Below are 13,588 nucleotides of genomic sequence, written 5' to 3'. Positions count from 1 at the left end.
TATGAAACCTTTTCTAGGAAAATACAAGGCCAACTTCAATGTGCGTCTTGTAATAACAATGTTATACCACAGGAGGACGCTCCCAAACACAAAATCATTACTTTGCATGGTGTGGCAACGTTTTGTATTTCAGTCCGGTTTATTTATTGATTTAGTGCAGGGGGTGTCCAAACTTTTTGCAAAGGGGGCCAGATTTGGTGTGGTAAAAATGTAGGGGTCCGACCTTGGCTGACGTCCTTTACGTAGAACAATATATTTAAGCAAATTTTAGCAAGCCATTCTGTGTGTCACATTTGCTTTATTATTATTTTTTAAAATTAATAATTTCAACAATCTCGCAACTACCCTTTGTGGCGTTCTCTTTCGGCTCTCTGTCTCTTGCGAAATACTGCTGTTGTAAAACTGAACTAGCTTCAAGTTGCTTCAATTTCTCGCTACGTATCGTCCCTGTAATCTTGTCGTACATGTCAGTGTGTTTTGTTTGGTAATATCGCCTCACATTGAACTCTTTAAAAATAGCGACTGTCTCTTTGCAAATGAGGCAGACGCAGTTGTGAAGAATTTTAGTGAAGAAATAGTCCAATTTTCACCTATCCTTGAAGCGTCGGCCGTCCCAGTCCACTTTCTTTTTTTTTGTTGATTGTTGCCATTTTAGAAAATTGGGAGTAAAGGGTCACACGGAATAATGTTGCTTAGAGTGCTGCTGCCTTTTAGTGGGTAAATGAGGAGCAGCATTTAGTGTATAAGCTACTTCATATGCTGGTAGCAGGACTGCGGACCAATTTATTAAGTCTTTGTGCGGGCCAGACGTTTTTGATTTTATGACAGAGGCTGGGGGCCGGATGAAATTTGACCACGGGCCGCATTTGTCCCCAGGCCGGACTTTGGACATGGCAGATTTAGTGGCAAACAATAACAGGTTACAGAAAGTTGACACTAGAGTGGAAGTGATGGCTTGCCGACTGAGGAAATGAATCAACTCAATGTTAGTGTTTAGTCACTCCATCCCTGCATTAAGGACTCAAATAAAAATCCAGCTTGAATGAAAAATGGCAACCAAGGAAGTCAACTTTAGATAAGACTTGATTTTTTTTAAATGATCACACAGGTTCAGAATGCCATACATTTTTTTTTTTTTTTTATTGTGCTGAATAAAACGCAGTGAATATCGATAAAGACGTTTTGCAAGCGAGTAAAAATAGTCGTGTAATCCAAGACAGTAAGTGGATAGAGGAAACAACACCAAAAAGTTAGATATTTTAAACGTTAGATGCTTTCGAAGGAAAAAAAAACAGAGGAGAGAGGTTGGAAAAATCTAATCACGTGCCTTCCAGCTTCTACTACACAATCAAAGTTACAAGTTCAGTTGAGGTCAATAGAAAACAGACATATAAAATGTATCCCGGCAAAAATAAACATTTCAAGATGTTCACCCAATGCTCTCTACATGTCAGAACAGTATCTAGGTTTGATATTGAGGTAAAAATAGGCCTTTTGAGAGGTAGTAACGTGTATCTGATTGTACTAGAATAGAATAGAATATATGATGACTAACTTTTTTTAAGGCTCCCAGAGCTGATGGTTTGACAGTGATGTCAGGAAAAAACGCCGAGTTAACAGTAAGACTGTATAAATGCCTTTAAACAAACAAAAATCAGTTTATTTGAATATAGCAAGGCAATGCCATTGAAAGACTGTCACAAGAAAGCGGGTTGAAGGGATGACAGCGGCTCCCTTCTAGGCTCTACCTCTGGCCTTAGCTGAAAAATGGTATAGCATCTCCCAAAATATAAAGCAAACCCATATACATCTGGTTGAACGAGAGAAGAAAAACAAAATCATTTTCGCATACATGAGACACCTAATCAAGTATACAGCCAAGAAAACAGTCATGAATACAATATTCAAATCTGATAGCCACATAATTGTGAGAAACGTACTGAGATTAAACAAAGCACTTTCAAAATGAGGAGCTTCTGCAGTCCTGATACACTGTCAATTATTAACATACGTAAGTCAGCATTGCTCATACTGAAAGTAAACCTGGTCAAGAATGGAGGTAGCGAATTTGTTAGTCCGTTGTTAACTGACACTTTTTGAGGTAAGGTTCATTGATACTGTAGGTAGTACAATCAGGAAAAGGGGAAAACAAAAAACAAAACTGTCCTACCCATTAAAAACAAAACATTCAAGTTAACGTTTGTCAAAGAGAAATTGAGGAAAATGTTGCATTATCATGTAGAGCTAGAGCAGGGGTCCCCAAACTACGGCCAGATACGGCCCGCCTCCAAATTTGGTCCGGCCCCCTGAACATTTTTTTGTTTTTTTTAACTTGTGTTATTTATTTCCTGGCTTTTTCTGTGAAGAACCCAGAGAGGGTTATTTGGTTATTACTGTATCTATTTAATTAATAGTGTTATTATTATATTTAGGGCTGTCAAACGATTAACATTTTTAATCGAGTTAATTACAGCTTAAAAATTAATTAATTGTAATTCATCGCAATTCAAACCATCCATAAAATATGCCATATTTTTCTGTAAATTATTGTTGGAATGGAAAGATAAGACACAAGACGGATCTATACACTCAACATATTGTACATAAGTACTGTATTTGTTTATTATAACAATAAATCAACAAGATGGCATTAACATTATCAACATTCTCTTAAAGCGATCCATGGATAGAAAGACTTGTAGTTCTTAAAAGATAAATGTAAGTACAAGTTATAGAAATGTTATATTAAAACTAGGGCTGTCAAAATTATAGCGTTAACGAGCGGTAATAAATTTTTGAAATTAATCCCGTTAAAATATTTGACGCAATTAACGCACAAATGCCCCGCTCAAACTGATTAAAATGAGAGCACAGTGAAAGGTGTACTTGTTGTGTTTTTTGGAGTTTTGCCGCCCTCTGCTGGCGCTTGGGTGCGACTGATTTTATAGGCTTCAGCACCCATGAGCATTGTGTAAGTAATTATTGACATCAACAATGGCGGGCGACTAGTTTACTTTTTGATTGAAAATTTTACAAATTTTATTAAAACCAAAACAGGAAGAGGGGTTTTGATATAAAATTTCAATTACTTGTACTAACATTTATCTTTTAAGAACTACAAGTCTTTCTATCCATGGATCGCTTTAACAGAATGTTAATAATGGTAATGCCATATTGTTGATTTATTGTTATAATAAAGAAATACAGTCCTTATGTATCGTATGTTGAATGTATATATCCATCTTGTGTCTTATCTTTCCATTCCAACAATAATTTACTAAAAAATATGGCATATTTTATAGATGGTTTGAATTGCGATTAATTACGGTTAATTAATTTATAAGCTGTAAACAACTCGATTAAAAATTTTAATCGTTTGACACCCCTAATTAAAACCCCCCTTAATGTTTTCGTTTTATTAAAATTTGTAAAATTTTCAATCAAAAAATAAACTAGTAGCTCGCCATTGTTGATGTCAATAATTACACCATGCTCACTCATGGTACTAACCCATAAAATCAGTTGGACCCAAGCGCCATAAACAAGTAACAAGCGGACATTACACTGTACTGTACATTTTAATCTATTTAAGCGGGGCATGTGCGTTAATTGCGTCAAATATTTTAACGTGTTTAAAAAATTAATTACCGCCCGTTAACGCGATAATTTTGACAGCCCTAATTATATTATATTATTTTTTTTATTTTTTTTATATTTACTTTTGTTCCGTGAAGAGTCCAGAAAGGGTTATTTGATTGTGGCTTTCTGAAAAACAATATTTTTTTTACATTTAGGCACTCCTGCAATCTTCACACTTTTTCTGTTACAAACTGACCCCGGGCCCTCTTTAGAGAAGGGAAAAGTTATGAGGCCCTCGCAGGAAAAAGTTTGGGGACCCTGATCTAGAGTAACATCGAAGGGAGTGAAAGAACGTAAGCTGCAGACCACTGACTCTTTACCAACAACAGCTAACATTGAGGAAAGTTGAACCTGACTCAAGCTTCTTTATCGACCGTTCCGGATTCACCTGATTGAACAAAGCAGTTGCAGGCAAAAATGCAGTTTCTTCACGAGAAGACATCAACAAATATGACCTCGCTTTTCAATGTACAGTATCACAAAGTAAGTTCCAGAACATAAACACGTGAACGCACACTGCCCTTCCTGTGCGCTGCTTCGAGTGTGCTTTGGTGACAGCGCGCATTTTCAAAAGAGGATTGTGCCGAGTCGGAGGTAGTTTGCAAAAAACCGTCGAGAAGGCTGCGCATCAGTGACCAGAAAGCACTGACATTCAAGCACGTTACAGTGTGAGATGAGATGTCCGATGCGGCGCTGCCACGAATAATCCAGGTATCTTGTGTGTTCTGAGGTAAGGCGTTTGTTCTTTCTTGAGGTTATTTTTGCAAGACAAACTGTCAAAGGAGATATCATTACAGTGCGATGTTAAACAATGAAAGTTTAAAGCTATGTTGAGCATATGGAGAAAACTTAAGCCACGAACCAAGCGAAATAAACCATGTGCTGAGCAGTAGTCGGATGCAACAAGTTTAGTTATGAACCAGAGCTGGGATCCCACCAAGAACAGAGCAATTAAAGCATGTTTGAAGTTCAAGTCAGTCAAAATGTAAAGCTTTAGAATCAATATTTGAGGTATAGGAATGTTGAGAACGACTTACTTCGTTACCTGGTCAATGTTATAACCTCATTTTAGATGATGAATTGCTTTTCGTCGTGTAATTTTTAGTCAATCCCTGTCAATCGGAGACATAGACTTCATTACCTATTGACGTGACAATTCATCATTCTTTGCGTCACGGCTTATCAGAGGGGGCCGAGCTTCATTTAGTATAGTAAGGTGAAGACACGCTCATGTCTAAGCTGGATTCAAGCTTGGATTTTTGAACTACGAAAGCTGTACCGCATATAAACAGAAGGGTTGTCTCAAGAGTGATTTGTTCCAGGATTTAAGGAAAATATTCGTACCATGCATGCATTTTGAGACGTGAAAAAAAAAATCAATGGGAGAATGGGAACTGCTACGGCGTTGGCGTGATTCTTCGACATATATACGTAAAACAGATGCATAACTGCCAGTTTTTTCGCTTTTAACAAAAAAAAATCGAGACAATTTTACGTCCATATCTACAATAAAATTCTGTGATTGAAGCATTTATTCGCAGGAATTTTCTTCTTTGTTTACACATGGAGGCAGCTAATTTTTGAAACTGACTAGCCTCATACTTGGCAATATTTACGCGAAAGAAATGCTACCTGCACGTTTTTTTTTTTTTTTTTGCTTTCAACCAAGAATCGAGACTGTTTTACGTCCATATCTATAAAGAATTCAGGGATTTAAGCATTTATTCACAAGAATTTTTGCCAAAAAAGCTGTTTACACCAGGAGGCCGCTAGCCTCATTCGCTAATAGAGTAGCATTGTACTTTGATATATATATGTAAAATAAACACTAACTGCATGGTTTCTTTGCTTTTGACCAAGAATCAAGACTGTTTTATGTCCATATCTATGAAGAATTTGGGGATTTAAGCATTTATTCACAAGAATTTATGCCAGAAAAGCTCTGTTTGCGTCAGGCGGCCGCTAGCCTCATTCGCTAGCAGAGTAGCATTGTACTTCGACATACTGTATATACGTAAAATAAACACTAACTGCACGGTTTCTTTGCTTTGAACCAAGAATCGAGACTGTTTTATGTCCATATCTATAAAGAATTAAGGGATTTAAGCATTTATTCACAAGAATTTTTGCTTAAAAAGCTCTGTTTACGTCAGGCGGCTGCTAGCCTCATTCGCTAACAGAGTAGCATTGTACTTTGACATATATATGTCAAATGAACGCTAACTGCCAGGTTTTTTTGGGGTTTTTTTTTTTTTTTGCTTTCAACCAAGAAACGAGACTGCTTTACGTTCATATCTATAAAGAATTCAGGGATTTAAGCATTTATTCACAAGAATTTTCACCAGAAAAGCTCTGTTTACGTCAGGCGGCCGCTAGCCTTATCCGCTAACACAGTAGCATTGTACTTTGACATATATACTAAAAATAAACGCTAAGTGCACGTTTTTTTTTTTTTTACTTTTAACCAAGAATCAAAACTGTTTTACGTCCATATCTATGAAGAATTCGGAGATTTAAGCATTTATTCACAAGAATTTTCGCCAGAAAAGCTGTTTACGTCAGGCAGCTGCTAGCCTCATTCACTAACAGTATATAGTGTGTAATGATAATAATGGGCTATTCTGTTCTATAATAAGTTGTGATTGTATATGGAATCTATTTATATATTATAATTGATTCTGCATGTTTTCCTCAAGTATTAAGTTTCTAATGTTAAATTGAGTGCTCTATTAGCTGTTGAAAACTTGCAGTAAATTTTTTTTTTTTTTTTAAATCAAGTTGCTATTTTGGTCAAAAACTGATAGGATATGTTAAATATTGCTATTTATCCTGAAAATATAGGTGATTATTGGTGATTTTTGTGCATCTAGTGTAAAAACTGAGACTTTTATAGCCATTTTAAGTTGTGTTATACAAACAAAAAATTAATCGGGATTTTATTAGGGAACGACTTTGAATTTTTTGATGTTGCTGCTCATGGAGACTTGTATATGGCTAAGGTAGGTGCCTGTTTTGGTTTTAGTTCTGTAGCAGATTTGGTTTTGTTTTTGAAAATAGGCCCCGTACGAATCGGCCCTTTTTTCCGTGTCATGTCAATAGGTTTTGAAGTCTATGTTGGAGATTTCGCTTCTGGTATTCCCTATATTTCAATGGGGTGAAAGGTTTTAAAATTATAAAACCTGAGTAAGGAACTTGATTACGCTTGGTTTTAGGTCAACATGATTTTCAACTGCCCTGAGGAAAGAGTGTCTCCCTGTCCTTGGTGGTCCAACAATTTGTAGATGACTCTATTATTTGGAATCAAAGACCTGCGTTCTGTGTTTCTCAATGACAAAAAATACTTTCGGAGACTGTTGAGATCAAACGCGTCTCTAACAGTGTCATAGGTGTATCTGTCCCTGCGTCCAGTGAGAAAGTGAAATACTGAACGTGGACTGAAATAAAAAGTAAAATGACATGTGGAAAAGGTTAAAAAACAAGTGGTCAAGGTAGTCTTTTCCCTTTGAAAGACCTGACAGCTGAATGAGGTAGAGCTTTCATGGTACGGAAGTTTAATCTTCCTCCGGGGACTCCCCAGCCTCTTCTTCTTCTTCCTCCTCCTCCTCTTCTTCTTCCTGGCAAGGCATAAGGTGAACAATGTCAGCTGCAGTACTTAACGTAAATGAGTGCAAGTCAGCAGATATGTCGGGACATAATGTTCCCTTTCAATCGGATTTTTCGTAGATCAAACTTTTTGCATGTGGTGCTGCAGTTGGTAAAAGAAGAGTGCAACCTATATCGTGCAAGTGCATCTTTTTTAGAGCTGAAACGAATACTCGAGCAACTCGAGTTTAAAAACTGATCCGAGTAATTTTATTCACCTCTAGTAATCGTTTCATTTTGACAGCTCTAAGCATCACATGCGTAGATGAAGAAGCAATTAGGGGACGGGTTTCAATAAGCTTTGGCTTCTCCCGTCAGCTCTTTTCTTTTCGGGTTGAATTAATTGTAAACACATATAAATGCTGTATGTTTGTTTGGATTTGTCATGCCTGAAGGGAAAATAAATAAAATAAAAAAATAATAAAAACTTACTGCAGCCGACAGCCGCTACAAACGACACCAACGTTGCTAAAAACTAGCCCGCATGACGCTACGGTGGTAGCAGGTAGCGTTTGATGCGTCTCATAGAGATCACATGTATGTTGAACTAGATGCGAAATGACAGTCAGCGACTTTAGTGAGCAGCTGCCATCTTAAAGCAGTAGACTTCTAAGCGCTAATAAATTAACGTTACTGTCACTTGCTCACGTAACGCTAGCCCTGCGAAGGGCTAGGTTTCTGTTAATTATGACCACTGTCGATGCTAGGCTAACGTGTCTTACATACAGGCTTTATTTAATCTGTGAAAACAGCGCTGTGGAGTGATGAGGGTGTAAAATAAAAACTTAATAATGCTAACTGTCAATTTTAGCTCATTAGTCATTGCTTGCTTAAACACTAAGTAGCATTTGTCCCTAATGTGCTCCAATACAGCAGGTATCATACATTTATTTTGAACACTGCAAAAACTCAAAATCCTAACAGGATTTAAAGGTTAGACTAACTTAAAACTTAGGTAGAACTTAAAAATAACATGACACAAACGGAAATTCAATTGAAACTAGGGCTGTCAAAATTATCGCGCTAACGGGCGGTAATTAATTTTTCTAATTAATCACGTTAAAATATTTGACGCAATTACCGGACATGCCTCGCTCAAACAGATTAAATTGACAGCAGAGTGTAATGTCCGCTTGTTACTTGTTTTTTGGTGTTTGGCGCCCTCTGCTGGCGCTTGGGTCCAACTGATGTTATGGCTTTCAGCACCATGAGTGAGCATGGTGTAATTATTGACATCAACAATGGCGAGCTATTAGTTTATTTTTTGATTGAAAATTTTACAAATTTTAATAAAACAAAAACATTAAGAGGGGTTTTAATACAAATTTTATATAACTTGTACTAACATTTATCTTTTAAGAACTACAAGTCTATCCATGGATCGCTTTAACAGAATGTTAATAATGTTGATTTATTATAAAAAACAATACAGTACTTATGTACCGTATGTTGAATGTATATATCCGTCTTATCTTTCCATTCCAACAATAATTTACAGAAAAATGTGGCATATTTTATAGATGGTTTGAATTGCGATTAATTACAATTTTTAAGCTGTAATTGACTCAATTAATATTTTTAATTGTTTGACAGCCCTAATTGAAACACATGGGGAAAAACACCTAACTTTTAAGTGATGTGTGTTATCCAGCGTAATGGCATTTTTAGGTAAGAAATATATATATATTTTTTCTTTTATAAGATCTAAGTTTTTTTGAGTGAAAGCAGTGAATTAGTTTTTTTTTTTAATTCTAGTTACATCTGAGATGCAACTGTTGCCTTTTTTCAACAATGTACATCGAAAATAAAGACATTGATTGACTGAAAATGGTTTAATATTAGATGAAATGTCTTGTTTTCTCATGTCTATTTATAATTGATCTTCACCTAAAAATGTTTTATCCGATTACTCGATTAATCGGTAGAATTTTCAGTCGATTACTAAAATATTCGATAGCTGCAGCCCTATTTTTTTTTTTTTTTTTTAAACGGAGCATACAATCACCATGCAAAAATAGCAAAAGAGAAACAACACATTCCCGCTCCCTACTCGAATGAGATGAATTTCATTTTCCACATGGCTTCATTTAATATAGAGAGTCTAACGAGCACAATTTATAACTCTCTTCCTTTCCCAGGCCACGGGAGTGAAAGCCATTGAGCGTCCGAAGCGTTTTCCGAAACGTGCGGCTCCGCTTCCATTCATTAGCGCGCGCAGACGGCGGCCTCGAAGAGCCTGCTAAATGCTACCATGTGTGACGAGGGCAAACGAGAACAAGAGGGGGGAAAGTGGTGCGGAGGAGGGGGGGGGCCACGACAAAAGAACCTTTCAATCATATTAGCCTGTCGTGCGCAAACTAGAGGAAGTTGAATTTTGATTTTGCCTTTATAGCGTTTTATGTCCCACCGTTGATTTAAAAGCGAAATTTGCTTTCGGATGCGTCGCAACTTCCCCATCCTGCACACCAGAATGAAACACTCTTGAGGTTGTCGCTAAATCTTGCGTGTTGTTTGGACTGAGATAAAGCAGCCTATCAAAGTGGGTGAGCTGAATGACATTTTTATAGTTTGCAGCTCCCCGGGCCTCACAGCACCTCCCAACTGCTTCAGGCCCTTTTCCCACACGGCTACAAATCAAAGGTGAGTTATGCAAAAGTGGCCTGTACCAGCAAACGCAGAGAAGTTGGTAGATTCCTGGACAGTGAGGGCATGCGAGGGGCGGGGGTCCTGTGTCATGTTTCACTCACTCTATATGTTCTACTTCCATTCTCCTGTTAATGAGGGCGCTCGCATGGGAATCACAAGGCATTACTCACAATTATGCGCTACATCTGCACGTGTGGAGAAAGAGGCGAGCGTGGTTTCGAATTCACAGTTCGAGAAAGAACTTGAGCTTCAAAGCCAGAAAACACGAGTTGCACCGAACAGACTTTTTAAATAAGTGAGATAATTATGGGCCCATGTTGAAAAAGTCTGTGCGAACAAAAACACTTTGGTCTCAGGTCTGACATCATCTGGTCCTCCGAATTGGCTGTATACTCATGCAGGGGTCCCCATCTGCCGGGCCGCGGACCGGTACCGGTCCTTGGCGCAATTGCTACCGGGCCGCACAGAAATAATAATTTATTAATGACCGCATTCTGGCCGAATTAACCTTGTGCCCCTGTTTAACACATCAATATCCCTGTCTATTCTAGATAGATAGATTAGAATGTCGTCATAGAAATCCATTGATTGGAATGCTGGCAGTACATCTTGTTTTGTGTATATAATATATCTATGGGCGCTTGTCCTCGATGATAACGTATTACAAGGCCGCGGGCGCTTGCCAGGTACACCAGACTAACCGCTGTTCCAGCTATTGAGTCTGGCCACCGTTCAGCGGATACAATTTCCAGGGCGGCGCAAGCCACAGCAAACAGACAGCGGAGTGGACAAATCAGCGACGGGCAGACGTGACGTTAGTAAAATGACGAGGACAGGACGAGGGACTTGCGTGCGGGAGTAAACATACGAAGAGAGCGGAGTTTATTCAACATGGCTAGCGCGAGACAGACTGTTGTCAATGACTCGTGTCGATGTGTTTTTGGTAATTTAAAACTGATTTTACCGTGGATTGGAACATATTCTCGGCTCTCCCGTTCACCATCTGTGTTGTTGTGGAGACGACTTTCGACGCGCAAGAGTGACGTTGCTCGTTAAGAACACGTAACGCAAATAAACAAATCTGATTTGTCGATTGATTTTGTACCTGCTCGAGAGGCCGTTAATGGGCTGGTTCCCAGACTTTTCTCTCAGTGTTTGAAAAATACAGGGAGAACAGTCTGGCCGTGCCAGGCAAGCGGGTGCAGCACATTTTTTCCTGGAAATAATTAGCCCCCACACAAGCGAAGATGACTGGAAAACAAACGTCTTTGGAGATATTTTTTACGGCGAAAGGGCACCTGATGAGCCAGAAGATGAGCCTACAACTTCGAAGACCCACGAACTGCGAAGGAGTGGATTCGTGACCCGTTTGCAGTGGCGCCTCCAGAAATTTTTCATAAAGGGTGGCCAGATGGAGCCACTTAAAATCTTGGGGTGGCACACCAAAACTAACAGCCATAATTTCAGGTTTTCATTATATTATTGCAGTAAAAAGGTCAGGGGAAAACTATCAGAAAGACTTAAGGACACGGCTACTGATATACTTTGGTGTATTGTGTAATATTTTATGTTACTAATGATTTAATGTGCATAGTCCATAACTGTCCAGTCAAGATTTTGAGTTCCACAACAATTCTGTTTTATTGTGTTATGTATATATTGGGCATAAGGTGTACATTTAACAAAACAAAATAATTACTGGGGAAAAGCAGGTGATGGCAGATTTGCATTTGGGATGAAATGCATAACTGATCATCAGCAAATCATCTGTTCTGCTACTATTGGATCTCAGCGCCGCATTTGACACGGTTGATCACAACATACTACTCAGCAGATTGGAACAGTGGGTAGGGCTTACTGACACTATTCTTCAGTGGTTCACATCCTATTTACATGATAGGGATTTCTTTGTGTCAATCGGAAATTATCAGTCAGAACGAACCAAATTCACGTGTGGAGTCCCTCAAGGGTCAATTCTTGGACCACTCTTATTTAACATCTATATGCTTCCGTTAGCTCAGATAATGGAACAGTATGACATCTCCTATCACGCCTATGCAGATGACACACAACTGTACATTTCTGTGTCCCCACATGATTATAGTCCCTTAGTCTCCCTGAGTAAATGCATTCATCAAATCAATGAATGGATGTGCCAGAATTTTCTCCAGTTAAATGTGGAGAAAACAGAGGTGATCATTTTTGGGCCAAAAAAGGAAAGGTCAAAGATAAGCAGCCAACTTAGCACAATGTCACTTACAGCTACAAATCAAGTCAGAAACCTTGGCGTAATTATTGACTCAGACCTAAAATTTGATAGCCATCTAAAGTCCGTCACTAAATCCGCTTATTACCACCTAAAAAATATAACCAGAATTAAGGGGCTTCTGACTCAACAAGACATGGAAAAACTTATGCATGCATTCGTTTTCAGCAGATTGGACTACTGCAACGGTATATTTACAGGTCTTGATAAAAAATCAGTCAGGAAGCTGCAGCTAGTACAGAATGCTGCAGCCAGAGTCCTCACAAATACAAGGAAGCTGGACCACATTACACCGGTTTTGAAATCGCTACACTGGCTTCCAGTGAGTCAAAGGATAGACTATAAAATACTACTGCTCGTCTACAAAACACTTAATGGCCTTGGACCAAAATACATGCTTGACTTGTTAGATTCCTATGAGACATCTAGACCCTTAAGGTCGTCTGGAACGGGTCTTCTGCATGTTCCAAGAACAAGAACCAAGCAGGGTGAGGCAGCATTTAGTTATTATGCTCCTCACCTCTGGAACAAGTTACCCGAAGGTCTGAAGTATGCTCAAACCGTTAGCTCATTTAAATCAGGGCTAAAAACGCTTTTGTTTAGCACTGCATATCCATAACTGTCTATATATTTCAATCTACCTGCCTTCTATTCCTCTTGTGCTTATCTCCATTGCTGATTTCAATGATTATTATTAGTAGTAGTTTTTGCTTTATTTCTATTTTTGTTTTATTTTTATTTATTTATTTTTATTCTGTGATTAAATGCGATCTTTTGTCTTGGTTTTTACGTTGTGTTGATTTAAATGTGATTTTTATGGTTTTCATGTGATGTAAAGCACTTTGAATTGCCTTGTGTTGAATTGTGCTATATAAATAAATTTGCCTTGCCTTGCCTTGCCTTGCCATAACTGATGCTACAACAATCTACGATTTACTGGTAAGCGGGGTGGCCAGTGGGGTGGCCAACAAATTTACAGGGGTGGCCATGGCCACCCCTGGCCACTCCCTGGGGGCGCCACTGCCCGTTTGTGAATAAACCGAGTGATTTGAGCATGTCTGTGCAACAGGAGGATCAGCTTGTAGAGATAGCAAATGACAGCGACCTTAAACGTACATTTGCAACAACAACTCAACCGAGGTTCTGGATTAAAGTCATTCCGGAATATCCTGACATTGCTACGAGAGCATTTAAAAACCTTGCTGCAATTTCCAACATAGTATCTTTGTGAAGCGGGCTTCTTAATTAATGCTTAACGACAAGACGAAGTCGTTAATGGTGAGAGAGCGGTGTGGAGTTGTTGTGTGCAGCTAACATGGCAGAATGTATCTGAGGAGAACTTTTTCTACATGTCCTTCCGTGATCAAACGTAATTTTCCTTTCTTTAAAGCAGTA

The 13,588-nt window shown here is 38.5% G+C and overlaps 2 protein-coding genes across 4 annotated transcripts in view; one reads left to right on the top strand and one right to left on the bottom strand.

The window, feature by feature from the left end:
• tmbim4 (transmembrane BAX inhibitor motif containing 4) overlaps nt 1–13,588 on the top strand; it is a 138,573-nt gene that overhangs the window by 66,573 nt on the left and 58,412 nt on the right. The gene's annotated exons all lie outside the window — the stretch shown is intronic.
• The window catches only part of hmga2 (high mobility group AT-hook 2), a 36,260-nt gene continuing 23,824 nt past the window's right edge, over nt 1,153–13,588 (bottom strand). Inside the window, exon 5 of the mRNA XM_057853871.1 lies at nt 1,153–7,253. Within this exon, the coding sequence (XP_057709854.1) occupies nt 7,191–7,253 (63 nt within the window). The 3' untranslated portion in view covers nt 1,153–7,190. The remainder of the gene's footprint in view (nt 7,254–13,588) is intronic.

Source organism: Corythoichthys intestinalis, chromosome 13 (genome assembly GCF_030265065.1).
Source record: "Corythoichthys intestinalis isolate RoL2023-P3 chromosome 13, ASM3026506v1, whole genome shotgun sequence".
In the NCBI taxonomy this organism is placed as follows: Eukaryota; Metazoa; Chordata; class Actinopteri; order Syngnathiformes; family Syngnathidae; genus Corythoichthys; species Corythoichthys intestinalis.
This window is presented reverse-complemented; position numbering and strand designations above follow the sequence as displayed.